The sequence below is a fragment of the Bos grunniens genome, chromosome 8 (assembly GCF_055505025.1).
Source record: "Bos grunniens cultivar Pamir isolate PY7600 chromosome 8, Bosgru_T2T1.0, whole genome shotgun sequence".
Taxonomy (NCBI): Eukaryota; Metazoa; Chordata; class Mammalia; order Artiodactyla; family Bovidae; genus Bos; species Bos grunniens.
Genome location: NC_141172.1, coordinates 37,883,838 through 37,910,261, shown reverse-complemented (window position 1 = coordinate 37,910,261; position 26,424 = coordinate 37,883,838). Strand labels below are relative to the sequence as shown.

Genomic DNA, 26,424 nt, shown 5'->3' with positions numbered 1-26,424 from the left:
AAGTTTCTTTAAAAGTTAGGAAATTCCTTAGGTATATTCTTTGCATTTATACCCAGTCCTTCATAGTATAGTTAACTTATTTCCCTTCATTCCACCTTTAGTAAAAAAGACACTAGCATCTTACCACACTGTCTTGAAGTTCAGGAACTTGAAGATCACTAACAGGTCAAGATGTTCATTTCAGAGGGCCTGGACCCAGGTGAACAGCATCTTCATCTGAGCCAGTAACAGCCTTAACTATGAGATTCCTAATCTTTACTGCGCAGTATCTAACTTCATGTTTATAAAGAATAAACCTTATACTCAAATAACTGGATATTCACATTCAAAAGAATGAAAATGGACTCTTACTTTATGCCATATACAAAAAATGAACTCAAAATGGAACACAAACATAAATATAAAAGCTGAAACTATAAAACTCTTAGAAGAAAACACAGGTGCAAATCTTAATGATCTTGGATTTGGCAACACTTTCTCAGACTATGATACCAAAATCATAAGCAATAAGAGAAAAAATAAATTGGACTTCACTGAAATTTAAAATTTGTATGTATCAAAGAACACTGTCAAGAATAGAAAGAACCCACAGAATGGGAGAAAATACTTGCAAATCTTATATCTGATAAGGATTGAGTATCCAACTAAATAAGAAACTCATACAACTCAACAAGAAAAAGACAAACAATCCAATTTGGACATGAGCAAAGAACTAAAAGAGATATTTCCCCAGACATGATAAACAAATGGCCAATAAGCACATGAATAATATTTAATGGTATTATTACTCGTGGAAATTCAAAAGTACAATAAGATACCTCTGTAAACCCATGCAGAATGGCTAGAATTTTTTTTTAAAGGAAAATAATATGTATTGGTGAGGATGTGGAGAAATGGTAATCATGATATATTGTTATAGGAATGTGAAATAGTAAAGCCACTGTGTGGTTCTGGGATAAATTAAACATAAAATTGATACATGATTGAGCAGTTCTACTCCTGATATATATACTCAGAGGAATTGAAAAGCAGGTATTCAAACAAAAATGTGTACAAGTATTTTTATAAGCAGCACTATTCACAATAGCCAAAGGGGAAACAATATTACTGTCTTTAAACCAGTGAATGGATAAACAAAATGTTGTATATTTATGCAATGGAATGAATAGGAGTGAAGTACTGATTCATTACACAACACAGATGAACCTTGAAAAGATTACACTAATTGAAATAAGCCTGACACAAAAGACCACATATTATATAATTCCATACATGAAATGCCCAGAACAGGCAAATCCATCAGGACAGAGTGCTCTAATCTGCTATTAGTGGTTGCCAGAGTGCTCTAATCTGCTATTAGTGGTTGCCAGGGTCTGAAAGGGTGGGAGAATGAGGAGTGAATGCTTAATGGGTATGGGGCTTCCTTTTGGGGTGAGGGAAATGTAATGGAAACAAGTAGTAGTGATAGTTGTACAACACTGTGAATGTACTAAACATCACTGAACTGCACACTTTAAAATGGTGAATTTATATTGTGTGTGTTTTACTGCAATTAAAAAAAAAAAGAATCTCAGAAGAGGGAGGTTAAGAGCAGGTAACCAGGATGGGGACATGCCAGAAATGAGTTTCAGAGGAATAAGTTGAAGACAGTTGTGAATGAAGACAGTAGAATCAAGCTGCTGTATCCTTCCTTATAGCGCCCACTGTGGGTGAACTTGTGTTAATCACACTTCTCTTATTCCAAGGTACTTCTTGGTTAAGTCCCCTGACACTTCTATGTCTTGAGCCAGTTTCCACTTGGTTATCCTTTTGCTGTAGATGGAGTTGGCTGCTTTCCTGTCCTCTTCAGTACCTGCTCTACATTTTGGGTTCCTTGTCACCACAGGACTCTCTACAAAGGAAACACCGTACTTTCTAGCTTTCCTTAGAACATCAAGCCCTTCTTATTCTAAGATGTTGGTATAGCTTTCACCTCCAAAAAAAAAAAAAAAAGCAGATGGAGGACATAAGAATTATAGATATTGGAGTTATAAGGATTTAAGCAATTTCAGTTTTTCGTAAGCTATTTGCTCTTATTTGCTGTTTTAATTTTTATATATTTGAAGAAGCATTTGTTGAGTCTACACTGTATTTCACATTGTAAAAATAACTCTAGCATATACCATTGTATAGACAAATTACAACCATGGCTTAAAACAATACAGATTATTATCTTTACTTGTGAACATTGGCAGTCCAACACAGGTCTGAATGGGCTAAAATCATAATGTCTGCAGGGCTGTGTTCCTTTCTGGAGAGTGTAGAGGAGAATCTGTCGCTAGCATTTCTCAGCTTCTAGAGGCAACCTGCATTCCTTGTCTGGGGTGCCTTCCTCCATCTTCAAAGCCAGAAACATCACATCTCTCTGACTCTTTGGTCTTTAACTCTCTACTTCTAAGAATTTGTGTGTTTAGATTGGGTCCATATTGATAATCCAGGATAATTTTCTCACCTCAAAGTCTATTCCCTGAGTCACATCTGCAATAGTCCATTTGCCATATAAAGTAATATATTCATAAGTTTCAGGGATTAGGGTGTAGACATCTTTACAGGGTCTTTATTCTGCCTGCCACATTCATACCACAAATATCTGGTTATTTGCAGCATACCTCACCATCTTCCCACCAAATAAGATGAGAAGTTCCTTGAATATAGAGCCTGTACCTTTTACATGTCTGAATCCTGCTTAGCATGTAATACATAATTTCATATATATTAAATAACTATATTTTTGCTTTGTATCTATACCTCATTTTCTTCACACCAAATGCTATACAGACTTACAGGTCAAAGACTGGCTCTTGTGTAATTTTTTTGTCATTAGTTTGTTGCCTGCTCTTAGTGAACAATTAATAAACTGCCCTCTAATCTTTACATGGACCGTGACTGCTTTGCCTACAAAAACACTACAGAACAGCAAGGACCCATGGAATCTTTTCCCTCCTTTTTTTCTGCTTTGTCCTTGTAGTTTGTATCCTATTTTAAAAATACCAAAATGCTTTTCTGGCCATTTAGATCATATATCATGGGCTTCCCTGGCAGCTCAGATGGTAAAGAGCCTGCCTGCAATGTGGGAGACCCAGGTTCGATCCCTGCATTGGGAAGATCCCCTGGAAAAGGAAATGGCAACCCACTCCAGTATTCTTGCCTGGAGAATCCATAGATGGAGGAGCCTGGTGGGCTATGGTCCACGGGGTCACAAAGAGTTGGACATGACTAAGCAACTAACACTAGGTCATATATAATTGATTTAGGTGTGCCATCTATTGGCATTTTTAAGAACATATTCATTTTTACCCGAGATACTTGGCTGAGTACAGCCATCCATTCACTATCTGCAGTAACAGAGGCTAGAAAAGGAGTGAGAAACTGACTTTTGCTGATGATCTGAAAACATTAAATTGAGTAATGTGAATTCTCCTCAGCTCAACTGCAACCAATTTGTAAACAAAAAAGAAATCTTTTTGATCTGAAGCCTCTTATAAATTTTTATTAACCAGACTCCAGTGATTGATTTAACTTAATGATTAACTTACTTAAACTGAAAACATATTTGGCTTTATCGCCAATGTATGCTATATTGTCACTGCCAATCACCAATTACAGTTATGTAGCAAAAGGAAAGAGCAAAGGTTCTCAACCCAGTTTGTGGATTATAGTCCCTTGAAGAGCTTAATACAATTACATGCCTGGCCATGAAGAAATCTGATTGGTCTGGGGTGGGACTTGTACATTCAAAAGACCCCCTGAATTGAATCTGAATCTGAATACAGCCAGAGTTGGGAACCTCGACAGTGGTATAAGATGTAGCTGAATCTCTAATTCTGGTCCTTTCTTCTGAAAGAAAAACACCAATAATGTGGAATTATCAAGTTATGATTTATCTTTTTTTTTAACCAAAAAAGTAGAACTTAAAAAAAACCCCACTGGGAAAACAATTCTAGTTATTAGGCTTCTTTTAAATAAATGTGTTGCTTTATTTCTTCTATTTATCCTTTTTAATTGAAGTGCCATTAAATAGGAAAAGAGCCAAGAGACATGCCATCACAGACTAGAGATATTAGTAGGCCAAGTGTTTTAATTGGGGTTTCTTAAACCTCCTCTTTGAAGAATTTTCATGTCATCTCCCACCCTAGGGACCCATTTCTTCCATTTTTCAGAGCCATGCTTAGTTTTATGGACTCTGGGACATTCCAGTCTAGCTTTAGCTGTCTGGGTTCATTCAGCATGTAGGGAAGAACCCATAGGTAGCTTCAGGGGTATTGTGATAATATAATTATTCAATTTAGTCATAGACTCATCCATGTTCATTTTATTATGCTTCATAATTTACAAATATATTCTCATATATATAAAATATGCCATTATGTTTCTTTAAAAAGAAATAGCTCAAAGTCTTAAAATGATGCTAAATGTGTAATTCCTTTAAATGTGAAGCATTTAAGGACCAAGACGATCTTCCCAAACTGCCAGAGATGAGTATGCCTCTCCCTTGGCTGCCCCAGTTAGGATGAAAACTCAGGCAGCTTTAGTGTTGGAAGGCTGCTTCAACTGTGTTGATCTATACTATTTTTTGTTATTCTCCATAAAATTAAAAGTAAAATAGTAAAGTATATCCTGGTCAATAAGGAAAAACTATCATCCTAACCAACACATGTGTTGGAAGAAATCAGTCTGCCATTGACCTGAGCATTCTTGCTGAGTAGGTCAAGGATAGAGGCCCTGCTCTTCGACCAAGCCATTTGTCAGGGTTGTGTTTGCAGTGAGCAACTTTGAGGGATGAAGCAACATCTCTTCCCAGTCAGAGAGCAGCCTTGCTCACCATTCATGATAAAAGTGATAGATTCTACAAGCTCACTGTTCTTCACCTATGTCACAAACCCACGCATCCACCTCAACATCCAGCCAGGCCCACCTTCATGGGGCTTACATGGAGCACAGAGAAAACTAGCAGCAACACTATGCTCATGCTGCTTGCTGTGCTGGGACCAAGGCTTCTGCCAGCATCTGTGAAACAATAGCAGGCTAACTTGTTAACTTGCAAGTAGAGTAAAATTCCAGACCTGAATTTCATGGAGGCTGCCAGTTTGGGGACAAAGATAAGGTGATGATAGATATGGTGTTCTGGAAGACACCAACTTCCTTCTTGGAGAAGGAAATGGCAATCCACTCCAGTACTATTGCCTGGAAAATCCCATGGACAGAGGAGCCTGGTAGGCTACAGTCCATGGGGTCGCAAAGAGTCGGACATGACTGAGCAACTTCACTTTCACTTTCACTTTCTGGAAGACACAGGAGAAGGGCCCTTGTTGGTTGGGTTAGAGGGTATCAGAAAGCTCCCTGAGATCTGGAAGCAAATGCTTTTGCACAAGTGGTGGTGGGAGTAGGAGGGTAGAATAAAGATCTCTCATTGTCTTGTGTGTTAAGTGAGCCTGAGAAGCAAAATGTAGGGTCCAAACAAGACTCCCAGATGGTGCTTTGGTTGTGGCACATTCTTCCCTGGAGTAGGAGAAAGAAAGGATGTTATCATGACATCAGTGGGGCAGCAAGCCCCCCTCCCCAGCCAAAAGGCATGCAATGTAGCTGCGGCTGTTGGGTCAGGGGTTCCATAAAGCTGAAATAGTGGTGTCAGCCTTTAGGATATAGAACTCTGCATAGACTAAATACATCAGATATTTGTTTGTGGAGTCCAGTGGTGGGAAGCCCTTTAAAATTGAGAGTAAAGTCAAACCCTTGCTGACTGGCTCTGAGCTGCTCTTTCCCTTCTCCTCTCCTCCAACTTGAGCTGCTTCAGGGAAGATGGCTGAGTGTGCCAGGGAACTTCAGGGAGGGGAGAGGAGGGACTGAATGTTTATGGCTCTGCTGGATATGGGCACCATGTCTACTTGGTCCCATGCAGGGAGGGTGTGCTAAGTGCCAAGGTGGTCCAAAGTGCTAAGGATGCAGGGCGGAGCAGTGGCACCAGTGTTGGCTAAAAGAACGATGCCCCTGAGCTCTCTAGGGGTCAGGAGAGCACAGGGGAGGAAACAGTACCAATTCCAGAATGAGAAACCAAAGGGAAAAAATACATTTGTATTTCCTAATAGCCTAATTTCCTGAAACTATCATGATAACCCCTGAAGTACCTATGTTAAAATCTTTGGTCTTTGTTCCCATAGAGCAAAGTACAGCTGATAGGGTTTGAGCAGTTTGCAGTGAGAAAAGGAAATTAAAATACACTGGACTGATTCAACATAACTGCAGTTGTGTCCCCTGAATATAAATGTACAATGTACTTTGTTTTACTTGCTTTTATTGTAAATGTTCATAGTGACGAGAGGACATTCTCCCATTGAGGAATTCTCTGATCCCTTCCAAGAGGTCCAATAGAAACAATATATTCAATAGAGACAAAAATAGAAAATCCCAGCCATCTCCAGAAGCCACTGCCCAATACAAGCAGTGCCACATACTGGACACAGGCACCAAAATGCATCCTATGTTAGTTTTCTGGGCTGCCATGGCAAAGTACCACAAACTGGGTGGCTTCAGCAACAGAAATAAACTGTCTCAGCTTTGGAGGCTAGAAGTCCAAAGTTAGGGTGTTAGCAGGGTTGGTACCTTGTAAGGGCTGTGAAAGAAGCCTCTGTTTCAGGACGCTCTTCCTAGTCACATGACATTCTCCCTGTATGCATGTCTTTGTGTCCAAATTTTATAGCTGTCATATTGGATTAGAGCCACCACCCTAATGACTTCATTTTAACTAGATTACCTCTGTAGAGACTCTTATCTCCAAATAAGATCACATTCTGAGGTAATAGGGGTTTGGATTTTAACATAAGAATTTGGGAGTGGGATGAGATCCAAACCCATAACATACCCCTTTCAAAAAGGGAGGCACTTTAGCTCCCTTTGTTGCAAATTTGTATATAGCCTGAGTTCCCCCCTGCTTCCTTGGAGCAGTTTTCTCAGAGCTGTAAGATGCTGTCTCCCGGACTTAGAGTCCTAAACACTCCCACCAAATAAAACAATTCTCTAGTTGACTCATTGGAAAAGACTCTGATGCTGGGAGGGATTGGGGGCAGGAGGAGAAGGGGACAACAGAGGATGAGATGGCTGGATGGCATCACTGACTCGATGGACATCAGTCTGAGTGAATTCCGGGAATTGGTGATGGACAGGGAGGCCTGGCGTGCTGTGATTCATGGGGTCACAAAGAGTCAGACACGACTGAGCGACTGAACTGAACTACTTTCAAAAAAAAAACAGGGAGGCAGTTAACTGGCCTATTACTGAGCTCCTGTTAAAAACCTAAATCCCTAGAGAATTTGTAACTCTCAGGTCTGACATCCCCATTTTTGAGTGGATCAACTAGGACATGAAAATACAAGGAAAGTACCCATTTGCTGATCAAATGAAAATAATAAATTTGAGGATGTGGCTAGCCTGGCCCTAGTGTCATCTCGGTTTTGCATAAAGTAGTAGAAACTACTACTTTGGGGAAAACTTTATCCCCTACTCTGACACCTGGAGCAAAGCTACTGGCTCAATAGGCCCTTCAGATTCACAGTTTGTCCTAAATGTCTGGGCCTGGTTCACCTTTGGTTCGGCTAAGCTGAAAACTAATGGTGCCGACAGTACTCCTGCCAGTTTGACCTCAGTGCCAACTATAGTGGGCAGAAGTCAAGGCTGTTCTCAATGCTCTGGTCAGTCACACTGAGGGGCAATCTACCATGGGCCTGGATAGGCCAAGAATGCAAGGCCCAGACTACTGTTTGTTCAGGCCATCTCTTGAGGTTTTCCTTGAGGAAGGAGTTATGAAGTTCTCCCCACCTCAACTCCACCAGCTCCCCACTCACTAGAAAAGCAGTAGATTCCCCAAGCCCAGTGTTCCTCGAGGGTGGCACAACCCACTGAGTGCACAGCACCCATAGGAACCCATCATTGTCACCTCCATCAGACTTGAGAAGCATGAGGAATTGACATGAACCTCACGCTTATCCTCTTACTGTGCTGTGAGTAAAAAAAAGGCCTCTGTTACACATAGGTGTCTCCTGTGTTCTGCCAGCATCCATGGAATAGTAATAGGCTAATCTCTTAGCTTACCTTCACAAACCCTGACTTCTGTAAAAGGCCCTATAATTTCCAGAGGTCTTGGACAAGGACTCTCTGAGTATGTAACATACTCTGTTGGTTCATAAACCTAATGTTTGGTCACCTCTCGGTCACTTTACTCTGTTAAATAGTTCAGTTGCCCATTCTTTGCAACAGTTCCATTCTCCCCAGAGAAATCTTTATCTCGTAGAAAACACTCTTATCATAATAATAATGGCAACAGCAATGGCTAGATTATCACCTCCAGTTTACAGGTTAGGAGACTGAAGCACAAGCCACACAGTGAGTCAGGAGGTAGAAGTGGGATTCAAACCCAGGCGGCCTTGCTTTAGTCCTCACTTTTAACCAGTCACTATATGTCTCACAATAGGACCATCTGCTCCTAGGGCTATAATGAACCGCAGAGGCCTAGAGATCTTTGTTAGAAATCTTAGGAAAATAACTTCAGTCAAACTTTTAATACTTGATTTTGACATATAACTTTTTTTTCAAACTTTAAATGTTTTATTTTGTATTGGGGTTTAGCTGATTAACAATGTTGTAGTAGTTCCAGGTGAACAGCAAAGGGACTCAGCTGTACATATACATGTATCTGATGTACATTTTAAAATACTTTTTAATAACGTATATTAGGCAACTAGACAATCTTCTACTTTGCTTTGATCTTTTTATCTAGCCATTGTATCGGAAAAGGCAATGGCAACCCACTCCAGTACTCTTGCCTGGAAAATCCCTTGGGCAGAGGAGCCTGGCAGGCTGCAGTCCAAGGGGTTGCTAAGAGTCAGACACAACTGAGCAACTTCACTTTCACTTTTCACTTTCATGCATTGGAGAACGAAATGGCAACCCACTCCAGTGTTCTTGCCTGGAGAATCCCAAGGACGGGGGAGCCTGGTGGGCTGCCGTCTATGGGGTCGCACAGAGTCGGACATGACTGAAGTGACTTAGCAGCAGCCATTGTATAAATCCAGTGTCAAGTGTTCATACTCTATTAGAATTTATTGTTGCTATAAAAAATTATCAAATAGTGGCTTGAAAAGTGAAAGTATCTCAGTCATGTCTGATTCTTTGCAGCCCCGTGGACTGTAGCCTGCCAGGCTCCTCTGTCCATGGAATTCTCCAGGCCAGAATACTGGAGTGGGCAGACATTCCCCTCTCTAGGGGATCTTCCCAACTCGGGAACAACACAAATTTATTGCCTTCTAGTTCTGGAGGTCAGAAGTTCAGAATGGACTGGAGGGATGGCATTCCCTCTGGAGGTTCTAGGAGAGAATCTATATCCTTAACTTTTCCAGTTTCTAGAGGCTGCCTGAACTTTTTACTCCATCTTCAAACTCAGCAGCATAGCATCTGCAAATTTCTCTCTCTGACTCTGATCCTCCTGCCTCCCTCTTCCCCTTAAAAGGACCTTTATGATTACATTGGACCCATCTAGAAAAACCAGGATAATCCAGGATCTGCCCCTACAAACTCATTAGCTTACTCACACTGTAAAGTCTGTTTCGCCATAACATACTGACAGAGGGTTAGGATGCAGACATCGTTTGGTGGGGAGGAGGTGCATTATTCTGTTTGCCATACACTCTGTAAGCAGTTATCTGTTCCTTCTTTATGGAAATTTTTACATTAGGTATCTAGATTAAAGATTTAAAGAAGTCCCTTCACCAGATAATTAGTAGTCCATTTCATCTTGTCTTTGAGGGTAGAGCACCAAGAGCATTTTACCTTTGGGGAGGTTAAGGAGAACATAGCACCAAAACACACGTGACAGAAACTTTAAGCACTGTAACAACGTAAACTTTTTTTTAATGTACCTGAAGTCGGGAATTCATAAGCATGAACTCCTGTTGGCTTTTCAGGTTCTCATTCATAGACTTTGAAAATATAAACCCCATCTTGACCTAAAATGTAAAAAAGCAAAGTTTAAAGCAGTGTATTCTACATGCATCCTCACATGCTCTATTTTTCAGGCTATCATGAGCTTAAGACAAAATTTAAAAAAAAAGAAAATTTTCTGACCTGGAACACATTATGGATTCTAGTCGTGGCTCCTAACTAGCTGTCTGATCTTGGACAGACTTAACCAACAGTCTTTTCTTGCTTTTAGTTTTCATAAAGCAGGAAAAGATACCTGCTTAGAGTGCACAGCAGTGCCTTAGAGTGACAGAATAATGCCCCTGGCCATCGTTTACTTACACAGGCACAGCTAACAACCAGGTGATTTCCAAAATCCTTTCCTGTTCTATAGGTTCATATTTCCTGATTTTTCTTCCCACTGTATATCTGGAAGAACTAAACACACAAAAACAAACAAACTCTCTCCTTTTTAATGAGGGGCAGGGTGAATACCATCTACTCTCTTACATTCTGTATAGTTGGATGACAGAACTTTTGCTTCTGGTGAGGGGTGACTTAGAAAATGCATTGCACACCTAGAACACTGATTTCTCTGTGCTCCTTGCATTTATGCTTTAAGTGTATCAAGGTTACTATATCAATACTCTTCCTACAGTCCTTTTCCCTCTCTTACCCACTTTCTATTTCCATTCACCCATTGCTAACATCCAGTGGCCATTGTCCTCTAGCCTCATTTTTTTCTTATTAAGTTACTATTAAAGTTCTCAAAATGAGGAAAACCGAAGGATACTTAAATGTCTTGGGAAACACAAATTTTAAATGAATACTTGGTATCGTCTATCCTATTTATCTTACTTAAGAAGTTCTTAAGTGGGCTGGCAATTCTAAATGGTCCAGAACTCAGTATTTTGTTCTTAAGTCAACAGGGTAGTTATAGAAGACCTCAGTTAGTTGTTGATTCTGCCTTCAGAACACTACAAAGCTCAGGAAGGTTATGACTCCTCTACCCTCCTCAACAATGTTGCTGATTCTCTTTGGTAAGCCATTGAGCACTTTGTGAACCTCAGCTCAGAGTGGTCATTCTTAATGCTCTCTACCCAGGATTCACAATATTCTGTGGGAACCCTGGGCAAAGCTCCTATTTTCCATATCCTCAGCAAAAAAAAAAAAAAAAAAAAACCACAAAACCATGGGTTTTAGCTTAACTGGTAAGAAGATGAAGAAAGAGGGAGGGCATTTCAGGCCAGACATAATGGGTTATCCCTGCTAATGGGGCTCCAAGTGAGTGGATATTACATGCCAGACATCAGTAGCTTCCCTGTATTTTGGCCAGAGACATACCATGGATTTATAGGAGGCTCCAAGCCACAATCAGCTTCAATGTTAGGCATAATAAGCTGAGCCAGAAGAGGAGAGGCACAATCCTGAACAGGCCTGGGAAGTCATGAGATTTCCCTACCCACCCTGTCCCTCAGCTGCTGTTCTACTCCATCCTGTGACCAGAGGCACAGCCACCCAGTAAGGTGGAGAGATCTAGCAGAAGTCCTCTCCTTTCTCCACTTTCACAGCCCCATGTCCATTGTCTCCAACAGCAGAGCAGAACTTGCCTGAAGGCAGAAGCAATATATTACCCATTTTGGCAGTCCCCAGGGTGTCTCTTTCCCACAAATGTTGTAGAAAGCATGATACAAGAGAAAGTATAGCTCAAACAGTTGCCATTTCTTATTTTTCTTTTGCACGTAGGAGTAGATAATTGAATTTTTACATATGCAGCAAACATTTATCAAGAAAATAGCTGTCCTCTATTCCTATTTACACACACACACATACACACACACACCCACACCCACACACACCCTGTATGTCAGAGTTGGGTCCCATAGAGTGCTTCTATTTATAAGGGGGTGGACTCTCCTCTGAAGTGGAGTTACAGTCCTCATCTAGGGAAGAGAAACTATCTGGAAAGTTAAGACTTAGGCTTACCTCTTTCTTGGCCTTGCCTTCTTCAGTCTGGATTGTAGTTTGGATATATCAGGGGATATTCCCACAGGTTACAGGTAGAAGCTAAGCAGGAAGAATAGCTTCCCTGTAGTTCCCAAAGGAGACCACACCTGAAAACGAGTACACCACACCTTGTGAACTGTGCACTGGAGTTCAGTATTCTCAACCTTCCCCTCTTTTCCAGTCCTAACAAAGCCATTTTCCAAAGTCTGGCAGGTTCCTTAAGGTGTCCACAATACTCTCCACTTTCATTCTCCAACTCACAAAATATATACAGTATGTCCCCTACATACAAACAGACTCCATTCCAAGAGGACGTTTGTAAGTCCAATTTGTTTGTAAGTCCAACAGAGTTAGCCTAGGTATCCAACTAACATGATCAGGTATATAGTACTGTACTATACTAGGTAGACATGGACTGATGTGATGATCTCATGGACACAGCCTTCTCTAACTCAATGAAACTATGAGCCAGGCTGTGTAGGGCCACCCAAGATGGACGGGTCATGGTGGAGAGTTCTGACAAAGGTGGTCCACTGGAAAAGGGAATGGCAAACCACTTCAGTATTCTTGCCTTGAGAACCCCACGAATAGCATGAAAAGCCAAAAAGATAGGACTGAAAGATGAACTCCCCAGGTCAGTAGGTACCCAATATGTTACGGGAGATCAGCAGAGAAATGACTCCAGAAAGAATGAAGAGACGGAGCCACAGCAAAAATAACAGCCAGCTGTGGATGTGACTGGTGATGGAAGTAAGTCCGATGGTATAAAGAGCAATATTGCATAGGACCCTGGGACGTTAGGTCCATGAATCAAGGCAAATTGGAAGGGGTCAAACAGGAGATGGCAAGAGTGAACATCAACATTTTAGGAATCAGTGAACTAAAATGGACTGGAATGGGTGAATTTAACTCAGATGACCATTATATCTACTACTGTGGGCAAGAATCCCTTAGAAGAAATGGAGTAGCTATCATAGTAAACAAGAGAGTCCGAAATGCAGTAGTACTTGGATGCAATCTCAAAAACAACAGAATAATCTCTGTTCATTTCCAAGGCAAACCATTCAGTATCACAGTAATCCAAGTCATGCTGAAGAAGCTGAAGTTGAACGGTTCTATGAAGATCTACAAGACCTTCTAGAATTAACGTGCAAAACTGATGTCCTTTTCATTATAGGGGACTGGAATGTGAAAGTAGGAAGTCAAGAGATACCTGGAGTAACAGGCAAATTTGGCCTTGGAGTATGGAATGAAGCAGGGCAAAGGCTAATAGAGTTTTGCCAGCAAAGCGCACTGGTCATAGCAAACACCCTCTTCCAACAACACAAGAGAAGACTCTACACATGGACATCACCAGATGGTCAATACCGAAATCAGACTGATTATATTCTTTGCAGCCAAAGATGGAGAAATTCTATACAGTCAGCAGAAACAAGATTGGGAACTGACTATGGCTCAGATCATGAACTCCTTATTGCCAAATTCAGACTTAAATTGAAGAAAGTAGGGAAAACCACTATGACCATTCAGGTATGACTGAAATCAAAACCCTTAAGATTATACAGTGGAAGTGAAAAATAGATTCAAGGGATTAGATCTGATCGAGTGCCTAAAGAACTGTGGATGGAGGTTTGTGACATTGTACAGGAGGCAGTGATGAAGACCATCCCCAAGAAAAAGAAATGCAAAAAGGCAAAATGGTTGTCTGAGGAGGTCTTAGAAATAGCTGAGGAAAGACGAGAAGCAAAAGGCAAAGGAGGAAAGGAAAGATATACCCATTTGAATGCAGAGTTCCAAAGAATAGCAAGGAGAGATAAGAAAGCCTTCCTCAGTGATCAATGCGAAGAAATAAAGGAAAATAATAGAATGGGAAAGACTAGAACTCTCTTCAAGAAAATTAGAGATACCAAGGGAATATTTCATGCAAAGATGGGCACAATAAGGGACAGAAATGGTATAGACCTAACAGAAGCAGAAGGTGTTAAGAAGGGGTGGCAACAATACCACCAATATTATAGTTCTTCTGAACTATACAAAAATGATCTTCATGACTCAGATAACCATGATAGTGTGATCACTCATCTAGAGCCAGACATCATGGAATGTGAAGTCAAGTGGGCCTTAGAAAGCATCACTACGAACAAAGCTAGTGGAGGTGATGGAATTCCAGTTGAGCCATTTCAAATCCTAAAAGATGATGCTGTTAAAGTGCTGCACTCAATATGCCAGCAAATTTGAAAAACTCAGCAGTGGCCACAGGACTGGAAAAGGTCAGTTTTCATTCCAATCCCCAAAGAAAGGCAATGCCAAAGAATGCTCAAACTACCGCACAATTGCACTCATCTCACATGCTAGCAAAGTAATGCTCAAAACTCCAAGCCATGCTTCAACAGTACATGAAGCATGAACTTCCAGATGTTCAAGACAGATTTAGAAAAGGCAGAGGAACCAGAGATCAAATTGCCAATATCCACTGGATCATCAAAAAGGCAAGAGAGTTCCAGAAAAACATCTATTTCTTCCTTATTGACTATGCCAAAGCCTTTGACTCTGTGGATCACAACAAACTGGAAAATTCTTCAAGAGATGGGAATACCAGAGTACCTGACCTGCCTCCTGAGAAATCTGTATGCAGGTTAAGAATCAACAGTTCGAATTGGACATGAAACAACAGACTGGTTCCAAATCGGGAAAGGAGTACTTCAAGGCTGTATATTGTCACCCTGCTTATTTAACTTATATGCAGAGTACATCATGAGAAACGCTGGGCTGGAAGAAACACAAGCTGGAGTCAAGATTGCCAGGAGAAATATCAATAACCTCAGATATGCAGATGACACCACCCTTATGGCAGAAAGTGAAGAGGAACTAAAAGCCTCTTAATGAAAGTGAAAGAGGAGAGTGAAAAAGTTGGCTTAAAGCTCAACATTCAGAAAACGAAGATTATGGCATCTGGTCCCATCACTTCATGGGAAATAGATGGGGAAACAGTGGAAACAATGTCAGACTTTATTTTTGGGGGCTCCAAAATCACTGCAGATGGTGATTGCAGCCATGAAATTAAAAGACACTTACTCCTTGGAAGGAAAGTTATGACCAACCTAGATAGCATATTCAAAAGCAGAGACGTTACTTTGCCAACAAAGGTCCGTCCAGTCAAAGCTATGGTTTTTCTAGTAGTCATGTATGGATGTGAGAGTTGGACTGTGAAGAAGGCTGAGCGCCGAAGAATTGATGCTTTTGAACTGTGGTGTTGGAGAAGACTCTTGAGAGTCCCTTGGACTGCAAGGAGATCCAACCAGTCCATCCTAAAGGAAACCAGTCCTGAATATTCATTGGAAAGACTGATGCTGAAGCTGAAACTGCAATACTTTCACTATCTAATGAGAAGTGACTCACTTGAAAAGACCCTGATGCTGGGAAAGATTGAAGGCGGGAGGAGAAGGGGACAATAGAGGATGAGATGGTTGGATGACATCATCATGTCAATGGACATGAGTTTGAGTAAGCTCTGGGAGTTGGCGATGGACAGGAAGCCTGGCGTGCTGCAGTCCATGGGGTCACAAAGAGTTGGGCATGACAGAGCGACTGAACTGAACTGATTCCAGGTTTAAATAAAATACATGAAAAACAAACCAAAAATAAACCGTTTTTAATCTTATAGTACAGTACCTTGAAAAGGATAGTAGTATAGTACAGCCGCTGACATACAGAGGCTGGTAACAGTACCAGCTAGCTATATTACTCCTTCTTTAATGCTTGCTTCCGGACATCTGGGGTTTGAAAAAAGATACCATACTCCTGTACACTATGAAGTACTGTACAGTAAAGTACACAAAAGCACAACTACTTGTAGAGGATGTACGCACGTGACAATGTATGCCAGATACATGAACTAACTTACATGATTGAAGATGCAAGCATACCATTCACATCTTTGAAAGTTGCCAACTTGAAGGTTCATATGTAGGGAACTTATTATATCAGAGGGCTTCCCTTGTGGCTCAGCTGTGGTAAAGAATCTGCTTGCAATGTGGGAGACCTGGGTTTGATCCCTGTGTTGGGAAGATCCCCTGGAGAAGGGAAAGGCTACCCACTCCAGTATTCTGGCCTGGAGAATTCCATAGACTGTATAGTTCATGAAGTCGCAAAGAGTCGGACACTACTGAGTGACTTTGACTCACTCACTCATTGTATCAGAAAATAATTAAGAGTGACCTTGCAATAGGAATAATTTTGAATTCATTCAATTGTATAAGGCAAGTCTTTAAAAAATGCCAACACTTTGTCATTGGTGACAAATACCTTGCTACTTACAACTGACACCACTGTGTTTCAGAAGGCTAAGAATCCTGATTTGGGTCCCTTCTGCCTTCATTTTTCCCTTTTTTACTCCTGAGATCTTATAAAGGGCTCTTTGTGCCAGCCTTGCCTCAGCTGTGCTACCCATTACAACAGGTAGGGGTATTTCTGAGGAGGAAGTGTTGGGGCTGTCCTCCTCAGGTCACATCTAAGAACTGGTATTTGATTTTACTTAAAAAAAAAAGAAAAGAAAAAAAGAATAATTCCATGACCTGTAACTTCTGTTATCCAAGTTTCTGCAGTGACTCATTTCCTGATCGAATGACACATCAACTACCTATGTATATGACTGGTTGCATGATTACAATCATTTCAATACGTCTTTGGGTTTCATTCAAATTAGGCCACTTCCCCAGCAAATTCTACCTCTGAGTTCCATTCAAACTAGCCCATTTCCCCTGAAAATTCCAGCCCGGAACCTACAGCTTCCGGGAGATCTTTCCCTAATTTAAAACTCCACCCGCTCACCTTGAAGCGGTAGTTGGGAATTCCTGCAAGGTTATGCTGATTTCCGCTGACAACGCTTTGCCTACTTCCCCCTATTTAATTACGATATGGGAGCGGCCTGGAGTCTTTGAGGGGAGAACCGGCTCCTCCGAAACAAGGTTGGCGATACTGGTTAGCACTAGAAGCGGGAGAGCCAAGGGCGCTAACAAGGAAAGGGTACCCAAAGCGGCCCAGCAAGCCCGAAGACCCGGAGCTCGGCGCCGGCAGACGCTGCCGCGAGGACCCGCCCTTCCCCCAACAGCCTGCGGCCGGCCTGGCCCACCCAGCCGGCTCTCACTCACTGGACAGTGGAGGTGCGGGAGACACTGATCACGGCGAAGGCCTCCAGGCCTGAAGCTCCCCGAGACGGTGACAAGGACCGGGCCTCGCCCCGCAGAACCTCCGGACTGGCTGGCCACGGCGGCCAAACAGCGTAGCTCTTGCTTCCTTAAAGGGCCCGCGCCCCTGACCAAAGCAGCCTGGTGTTTTCTTTCCTACAGGCCATGGGAGGGGCAGGTCAAAGAGGCAAATTCAAAATCCAGCGACTCAAATTTTGAGGGAAGTGGGCAGAGGAAGCAGAATGGAAATCTCACTTAAAGGGCTCACTGAGGTTTGTCAGTTACCCATGAGGAATCTGAGCAGTCATGCTCCCTTGTAGAGCTAAAAGCTCCATACAGCTTAATGAGCCATCTCACAGTGCTCCACGTATGATGTCAACCACCGTTTGTAGAGTCTGTTTCTAGAAGAAAATGTATCTTTCGAGAAGTTGTCACTTGAACATATAATCCATAGTTATAAACATTTGTAAGGGCTTTTCTCCTTATAGAATAGATTTATGTTGAGGATGGACTCTCCCCCCACTCCTGTTTGAATCTCAACACTGACATAGTTTATTTAATTCGTTAGAGCCTCAGCCTCCTCTGGCTGTTAAACTGCCCACCATCAAAGTAGGGGAAAGGTTAGGACATGAAAAGAAACAGAGAAGGCTTGACCAGAGTTACCAAACCAAAAAAAAAAAAAAATTTAACAGCCATCCCTCTCAACTTATGCACCCCCACCATTGATTTCTGTCTTGAGTAAGCCACCCTCTTTCCCAGCTTTATTGAGAGAATACTTGAGGAGCTGTTGGCATTCTGTTCTTTGTTATTAAATAATTTGGAAAAATAGCATGGACTTCACCAGGCTCTGGCCTTTAAGAAGGTCTATGAGAAAAGTTCCTGCCCTTAGTCCTGGCTGCCATCACATCAGTGGAGAAGGCATCTAACTTTCCCAGGCTCTGTATGTGAGTGCACACCTCACTGACTTCCTGCCAGAGTGACCTGGGAACCACAAGAGCAAAGCCATTTGGAATTTTGGCCCTTTAAGACAGGATAACTGATAACCATAGCATCTGAGTGCACAGATTCTGCCATAAGCACACCTACATTTGATTTGATCTCCAAGTCCATCACTGTCGCTCTTCATCCTCTGCAAAACTTACTTTTATCATCTCTGCAATAGGTCTAAAGCCATCTAATTTATTTGGATTATGAAGACTAAATGAGATAATTCTTTATTCAGGCACTTAGCACCATGTCTAGCACACAGCATTAAGTTAACAGTAGTAAACAACAACAGTGGGAACCTGTTACTAACTCTAAAGTCCCCCGAGATGCCAACAAGGACTGGGCCTTGCCCCGCAGAACCTCCACAGAAGAGACAAATGGAAGGGAGCAGTTATTAAAACCAGGCGAGAGCCATAGCTATACCTGATTGAGAGGGCTACCCGACAGGAGCTATGTTGTTCAGTAGAGGAAAGCAGTAGATGCTGACCTTTGGCCCAACAGGGTAAGATCCTATAGCTGCAGCCACTGCTAGCACCTCAACTCCAAATGAGGACAGAGTGGAAAAGAAAGACACATCCCCCTGTCCTTCCATGTTCTGATATCCTGCTGAAATCTTTCATCGGAAAAATCTGGTGGATTTCTGGATCCACTAGAAAGCCTGAAGATGAAGGCAGGTATATGTAGTCTATAGAGGTCAGCTTGCTAGGCATGAAGACCTCTGACAAATGAAAATATCCAGCATACCATTTCTACAACCTTGGGTTTATCATATTTTGAAGTCCAAGTTCAAAAGGAAGAAATGTTTCCACTAGAGGACCCAGCCGTGATGCCACTGAATTGGAAGCTGAAATTGTCCTCTGTTCATTTTGGAAACTGGGTTACAGCTAAACAATGAGAGCAAGGAGAAATGTGCATGACACCCAAAGATTAACTGGGCACATCTTAATACTCCCATGTGCAATGATGATGATCATAAGATAACTATAGTAACCTGATAACGTTGGGAGCACTTCAGTTTCAGACCATGCAGGAATTGAAGTGTTGTATCACTGCACCAGGTTAAAAAAAAAAAATCACAATCTACTAAGATACTGCATAGGGCAGGAAAAACATAAGTGAATGAAGTAGGAAATTATGATTATCAATTTATCTTCTTTAACCTAGCAATAAGCTACAGAGGCAGGGATTATTGGACCAAACCCCAGTCTCCTGCATTGCAGGAAGATTCTTTACCATCTGAGCCTCCTGGGAGGCTCAGCTTTGTATATAAAATGTTAATTGATTATTTATTCCGTGCCCTTGCTTTCTCTGTTTCCTTGTATGAACAGTAGTGGTGGAGACAAACATCATAATTTAGTTTCTAGGCCAGAGTATTGACATCACTTCAAAGCAACATAGTAGTTGATAGGACTCTCTGATTCTCATGTTTAGGGGATGAGTTTCTCTCCATCTGAACAAGGAGGGAAAATAAATCCTGGGTGGCAAATAGGTAAACTATCTGGGTCTTCTGTTTGCCTCCCTTCATACTTATTGTCCTCTCTCGCCTGCCTCATTCTATACCCCAGAAGCTGACCTCTTTGGAAAACATCACCTGGGCTCTTCTCAGCTGATTTATATTTGGTTTTGGACTATGGAGGCATCCACAGGAGGCAGGACGCAGGAGGAAAGAGAAATAGGGTACATTTTATCCATTCTTTCTCTGTTTTAGGATCTGGCAGTGGTAGTGTCTTTTCACCACTGAAGCTCTCGATCAGCAGCCCCTCCTCTGTGGCTTCAGGTCACAGAGCTCTGGGAATGCTCTCTTCCCTTACTTTTCGGCCTAGAGATGGTATGGGTTTCTTGCCATTGCTATTACTCTCAACTTAATGGTTCTTCACCCCAAATTGGTAGTTGAGATGCCTCAACTGGATGGTTCTCTTAATCCTACTCCCTTAATTGCCTTCTAACTACCATTTAAGATCTCTTTAGTCAAACAGTAGAATTCCAATTCCTGATGGAAACCCAATGGATACACTTTATAGACATATATTATAAATATTCATGTATGTATTTTCTTTTTTTCTTTTTTTTTAGGTATACACGTGCTCCCCATCCTGAACCCCCCTACCACCTCCCTCCCAATCCCATCCCTCTGGGTCATCTCAGTGCACCAGCCCCAAGCATCCAGTATCATGCATCGAACCTGGACTGGCAATTCGTTTCATATATGATATTATACATGTTTCAATGCCATTCTCCCAAATCATCCCACCCTCTCCCTCTCCCACAGAGTCCAAAAGACTGTACTATACATCTGTGTCTCTTTTGCTGTCTCACATACAGGGTTATCGTTACCATCGTTTTATGTATTTTAAAATATAAGTGAAAATATAAGTGAAATATAATACTCTGGGAATTCAGAGAAATATTGGCATAGATATTGAAGACATAGAATGTGGGATGAAAAGATTAAAGGAAAATTATTTCAATACCAAATGACATATAACGTTAACTATTGTGTGCATTATTTCCAATTTTATGAATTTGTGAAAGTATGTGTATATGCTCTATGCACACTACAGACAGGTACTTTTAAAAATCAGTTTGCATTATAGCATAAGAATTTTCATGTTATTAAATGGCATTCATATATACTATTTTTAACATATATAAGATTTTCAGCAAGTATGTATACAATTTTCATCATTGGATATTTCTGATTTTTTTTCTTCTGTCAATAACATCATTGTTAATCAACTATGCTCCAATGTAAAAATTTATAAAATAGAATTAAGTGACTTCCCAGAGCCTTAAAAAATAACATCATGATAATCACCTTCATATATATATGTGTGTGTGTGTGTATATATATATAGTGTGTGTGTGTATATATATATGTATATATATATAGCTTTTTAATATTTTGACTGGAAGAGTTGGACTGTGAAGAAGGCTGAGCGCTGAAGAATTGATGCTTTTGAACTGTGGTGTTGGAGAAGATTCTTGAGAATCCCTTGGACTACAAGGAGATCCAACCAGTCCATTCTGAAGGAAATCAGCCCTGGGTGTTCTTTGGAAGGAATGATGCTAAAGCTGAAACTCCAGTACTTTGGCCACCTCATGTGAAGAGTTGACTCATTGGAAAAGACTCTGATGCTGGGAGGGATTGGGGGCAGGAAGAGAAGGGGATGCCAGAGGATGAGATGGCTGGATGGCATCACTGACTCGATGGACGTGAGTCTCAGTGAACTCTGGGAATTGGTGATGGACAGGGAGGCCTGGCGTGCTGTGATTCATGGGGTCGCAAAGAGTTGGACATGACTGAGCGACTGATCTGATCTGACTGAATTAAATAGTATACATATTTTAGAAAGAATTGATGTAAAATGCATAAAATCCATAACTCACTGAAAAACCCCCTACCTCAGGACAATAAAATTACTCAATATTTCCCTGTATATCCATAAATTAGTTTTTTTAAGTTTTTAATTGGAGAACTGGGGTTGACATATTCAACACTACTACATATGGAATGAGGACCAACTGACAAGGACCTACTGTGTGGCACAGGGAACTCTACTCAGCGTTCCATGGTGGCTTATGTGGGAGGGAAATCTAAGGGAGATTGGGCATGTGTGTGTATGTAGCTGATTCACTTTGCTGTGCACCTGAAGCTGGCACAGAATTGTAGATCAAACAAAGTTTTTGAAAGTTCACGGTGTACTCAGATGTATTTCCTTTTAAAGAGATGCTTTCTAAAGGAGTATGAATTTCTTTCTCCATTACAATGGGAACCAAGTTTAGCCAAGAACTTCAATCTGTGAAGGAGAACATGGGGCTAAGGATAGAAACTCTTCAGTATTAAGCTATTCTGGCATTGTGTTGTCTGTATTCTGGAACACAGTCTGAATTTTAACCTTAGACTTCATTCATGGGGCGCCCTGTTGATTCAAATGTAGCCTGGGCACAATCTGAACCAGCAGAGCATCACTGAGCTTTGTGCAGCCTACTTTAGACTTTGTCCAGCCTACTTTAGACTTTGTCCAGCCTACTTTAGACTTTGTCCATTCTTCTAGTGACATCATGTGGCCCTGTAATATAATGGCAACAGTGGACTTATTCTCTCCCTGCCTGGAAAACTTTAGATTGAGATATAATCCACATATCATAAAGTTCACCATTTAAGATTATACAGTGTAGTAGCTTTTAGTTTATTCAAAATGTTATTCAACTATTACCTCTTTCTAATTCTATAACATTTTCATCACCCCCAAAAGAAACCCCATACCCATTAGCAGTCACTCCTCATAGTGTCACTTCCTCTCTAGCCCCTGGCATATCTTAATCTCTTTCAGTCTCAGTGCTGTCGTTCAGTTACTCAGTCACGTCCAACTCTTTGCAACCCCATGGGCTCCAGCATCCCAGGCTTCTCTTTCCTTCACTGTCTCCTGGAGTTTGCTCAAACTCATGTCTGTTGAGTCGATGATGCCATCCAACCATCTCATCTTCTGTTGCCCCCTTCTGTTAATCCCCTTCTCCTCCTGTCTGTCTCAATAGATTTGCCTATTCTAGACATTTTACATGAATAGAATCATACAATATATGGCCTTTTGTATATGACTTCTTTCACATAGCATAAGTCTTTTTTTTTAATAGCATACTGTTTTCAGGGTACATCCAAGTTGTAACATCTATCAGCACTTCGTGCCTTTTAATGGTGGAATAATATTTCATTGTATGGATGTACCAAATTTTGTTTATCCATTCAAAATTGATGAACATTTGGATTGTTCCTGTGTTTTTGCTATTATGAACAGTGCTGAGATGAACATTTCATACAAGTTTTTGTACCTGTGTTTTCATCAGCAGTGAATAAAAATACTAATCTCACGGCATACTTGTATGGACGTAGACACTGAAATGTGATGGGTGATAGAAGCAAGGTCTGATGCTGTAAAGAGCAATATTGAATAGGAACCTGGAATGTTAGATCCATGTATCAAGGCAAATTGGAAGTGGCCAAACAGGAGATGGCAAGAGTGAAGGTCTACATTCTAAGAATCAGCAAACTAAAATGGACTGGAATGGGTGAATTTAACTCAGATGACCATTATATCTACTACTGCAGGTAGGAATCCCTTAGAAGAAATGGAGTAGCCATCATGGTCAACAAAAGAGTTCGGAATGCAGTACTTGGGTGCAATCTCAAAAACGACAGAATGATCTCTCTTCATTTCCAAGGCAAACCATTCAATATTACGGTAATCCAAGTCTATGCCCTGATCAGTAACGCTGAAGAAGCTGAAGTTGAACGGTTCTATGAAGACCTACAATACCTTTTAGAACTAACACCCAAAAAAGATGTCTTTTTCATTATAGGGGACTGGAATGCAAAAGCAGGAAGTCAAGAAACACCTGGAGTAACAGGCAAATTTGGCCTTGGAGTACGGAATGAATCAGGGTAAAAGCTAATAAGAGTTTTGCCAAGAGAACACACTGGTCATAGCAAACACCCTCTTCCAACAACACAAGAGAAGACTCTACACATGGACACCACCAGATGGTCAATACTGAAATCAGATTGATTATATTCTTTGCAGCCAAAGATGGAGAAGCTCTATACAGTCAGCAGAAATAAGAATGGGAGCTGACTGCAGCTCAGATCATGAACTCCTTATAGCCAAATTCAGACTGAAATTGAAGAAAGTAGGAAAAACCACTAGACCATTCAGGTATGACCTAAATCAAATCCCTAATGATTATACAATAGAAGTGAGAAATAGATTTAAGAGCCTAGATCTGATAGACAGAGTGCCTATGAACTATGGATAGAGGTTAGTGACATTGTACAGGAGGCGATGATGAAGACCATCCCCAAGAAGAAGAAATGCAATAAAAGCAAAATGGCTGTCTGAGGAGGCCTTATAAATAGCTGTGAAAAGAAGAGAAGTGAAAAGCAAAGGCGAAAAGGAAAAGATATACCCATTTGAATGCAGAGTTCCAAAGAATAGCAAGGAGAGATAAGAAAGGCTTCCTCAGTGATCAATGCAAAGAAGTAGAGGAAAACAATAGAATGGGAAAGACTAGAGATCTCTTCAAGGAAATTAGAGATACCAAGGGAACAGTTCATGCAAAGATGGGCACAATAAAGGACAGAAATGGTACGGACCCAACAGAAGCATAAGATAGTAAGAAGAGGTGGCAAGAATACACAGAAGAACTGTACAAAAAAAGATCTTCATGACCCAGATAATCACGGTGGTGTGATCACTCACCTAGAGCCAGACATCCTGGAATGTGAAGTCATTAGGAAGCATCGCTATGAACAAAGCTAGTGGAGCTGATGGAATTCCAGTTGAGCTATTTCAAATCCTAAAAGATGATGCTGTGAAAGTGCTGCACTCAGTATGCCAGCAAATTTGGAAAACTCAGCAGTGGCCACAGGACTGGAAAAGGTCAGTTTTCATTCCAATCCCAAAGAAAGGCAACGCCAAAGAATGCTCAAACTACCGCACAATTGCACTCATCTCACACACTAGTAAAGTAATGCTCAAAATTCTCCAAGCCAGGCTTCAGCAATACGTGAACCATGAACTTCCAGATGTTCAAGCTGGTTTAGAAAAGGCAGAGGAACCAGACATCAAATTGCCAACATCTGTTAGATCATGGAAAAAGCAAGAGAGTTCCAGAAAAACATCTATTTCTGCTTTATTGACTATGCCAAAGCCTTTGACTATGTGGATCACAATAAACTGTGGAAAATTCTGAAAGAGATGGGAATACCATACCACCTGACCTACCTTTTGAGAAACCTGTATGCAGGTCAGGAAGCAACAGTTAGAACTGGACACGGAACAACAGACTGGTTCCAAATCAGGAAAGGAGTACGTCAAGGCTGTATATTGTCACCCTGCTTATTTAACTTCTATGCAGAGTACATCATGAGAAACGCTGAGCTGGAAGAAGCACAAGCTGGAATCAAGATTGCTGGGAGAAATATCAATAACCTCATATATGCAGGTAACACCACCCTTATGGCGGAAAGTGAAGAAGAACTGAAGAGCCTCTTGATGAAACTGAAAGAGGAGAGTGAAAAAGCTGGCTTAAAGCTCAACATTCAGAAAACTAAGATCATGGCATCCGGGCCAATCACTTCATAGCAAATAGATGGGGAAACAGTGGAAACAGTGTCAGACTTTATTTTTTTGGGCTCCAAAATCACTGCAGATGGTGACTGCAGCCATGGAATTAAAAGATGCTTACTCCTTGGAAGGAAAGTTATGACCAACGTAGACAGCATATTAAAAAGCAGAGACATTACTTTGCCAACAAGGGTCCGTCTAGTCAAGGCTATGGTTTTTCCAGTGGTCATGTATGGATGTGAGAGTTGGACTATAAAGAAAGCTAAGCACTGAAAAATTGATGCTTTTGAACTGTGGTGTTGGAGAAGACTGTTGAGAGTCTCTTGGACTGCAAGGAGACCCAACCAGTCCATCCTAAAGGAGATCACTCCTGGGTGTTGATTGGAAGGACTGATGTTGAAGCTGAAACTCCAATACTTTGGCCACCTGATGTGAAGAGCTGAAAAGACCCTAATGCTGGGAAAGATTGAGAGCAGGAGGAGAAGGGGACGACAGAGGATGAGATGGTTGGATGGCATCACCGACTCAACAGACATGAGTTTGGGTAAACTCTGGGAGTTGGTGATGGATAAGGAGGCCTGGTGTGCTGCGGTTCATGGGGTCACAAAGAGTCGGACACAACTGAGTGACTAAACTGAGCTGAACACTGAAACCAGAGTACCTGGGTTTGAATCTCATTTGTACCACTTCCTAGTTATGTAAGATTAGATAAGTTACATGTTTTGGGCCTCAGTATCCACATCTCTAAAATAGTGGCAATATTAGTATCTTTTTTATAGGATTGTTGTAAAATTAAAGCTAGCTAATGGTGAGGGCTTCCCAGGTGACTAAATGGTAAAAAATCTGCCTGCCAAGCAGGAAACAGAGGTTTGATCCCTAGCTTGGGAAAATTCCCCTGGAGAAGGAAGTGGCAACTCACTCCAGTATTCTTGCCTGAGAAATCCCAAGGACAGAGGAACCTGGCAGACTGCAGTCCATGGAGTCACAAAGAGTCGAAGATGACTGAGCGACTAAACAGCAACAGCCGTGCAGTGAATCACCAAGATACGGTGTCTGACATATTAAAAAATGATACATGTTTTACCATTACTGTTACTTTTAATATTTATTATAATTATTGCATTTTGTTTTGTTAA

At 41.3% G+C, this 26,424-nt stretch overlaps 2 protein-coding genes across 7 annotated transcripts in view; one reads left to right on the top strand and one right to left on the bottom strand.

Moving 5' to 3' along the window:
* The window catches only part of PLGRKT (plasminogen receptor with a C-terminal lysine), a 36,093-nt gene extending 18,838 nt beyond the window's left edge, over nt 1-17,255 (bottom strand). The window contains exons 1-3 of the mRNA XM_086415247.1: nt 17,145-17,255; nt 11,974-12,101; nt 9,948-10,034 (exon numbers count right to left, since the gene is read on the bottom strand). Of these exons, the coding sequence (XP_086271373.1) occupies nt 9,948-10,028 (81 nt within the window). The 5' untranslated portion in view covers nt 10,029-10,034; nt 11,974-12,101; nt 17,145-17,255. The remainder of the gene's footprint in view (nt 1-9,947; nt 10,035-11,973; nt 12,102-17,144) is intronic.
* CD274 (CD274 molecule) overlaps nt 1-26,424 on the top strand; it is a 108,778-nt gene that overhangs the window by 53,655 nt on the left and 28,699 nt on the right. The gene's annotated exons all lie outside the window — the stretch shown is intronic.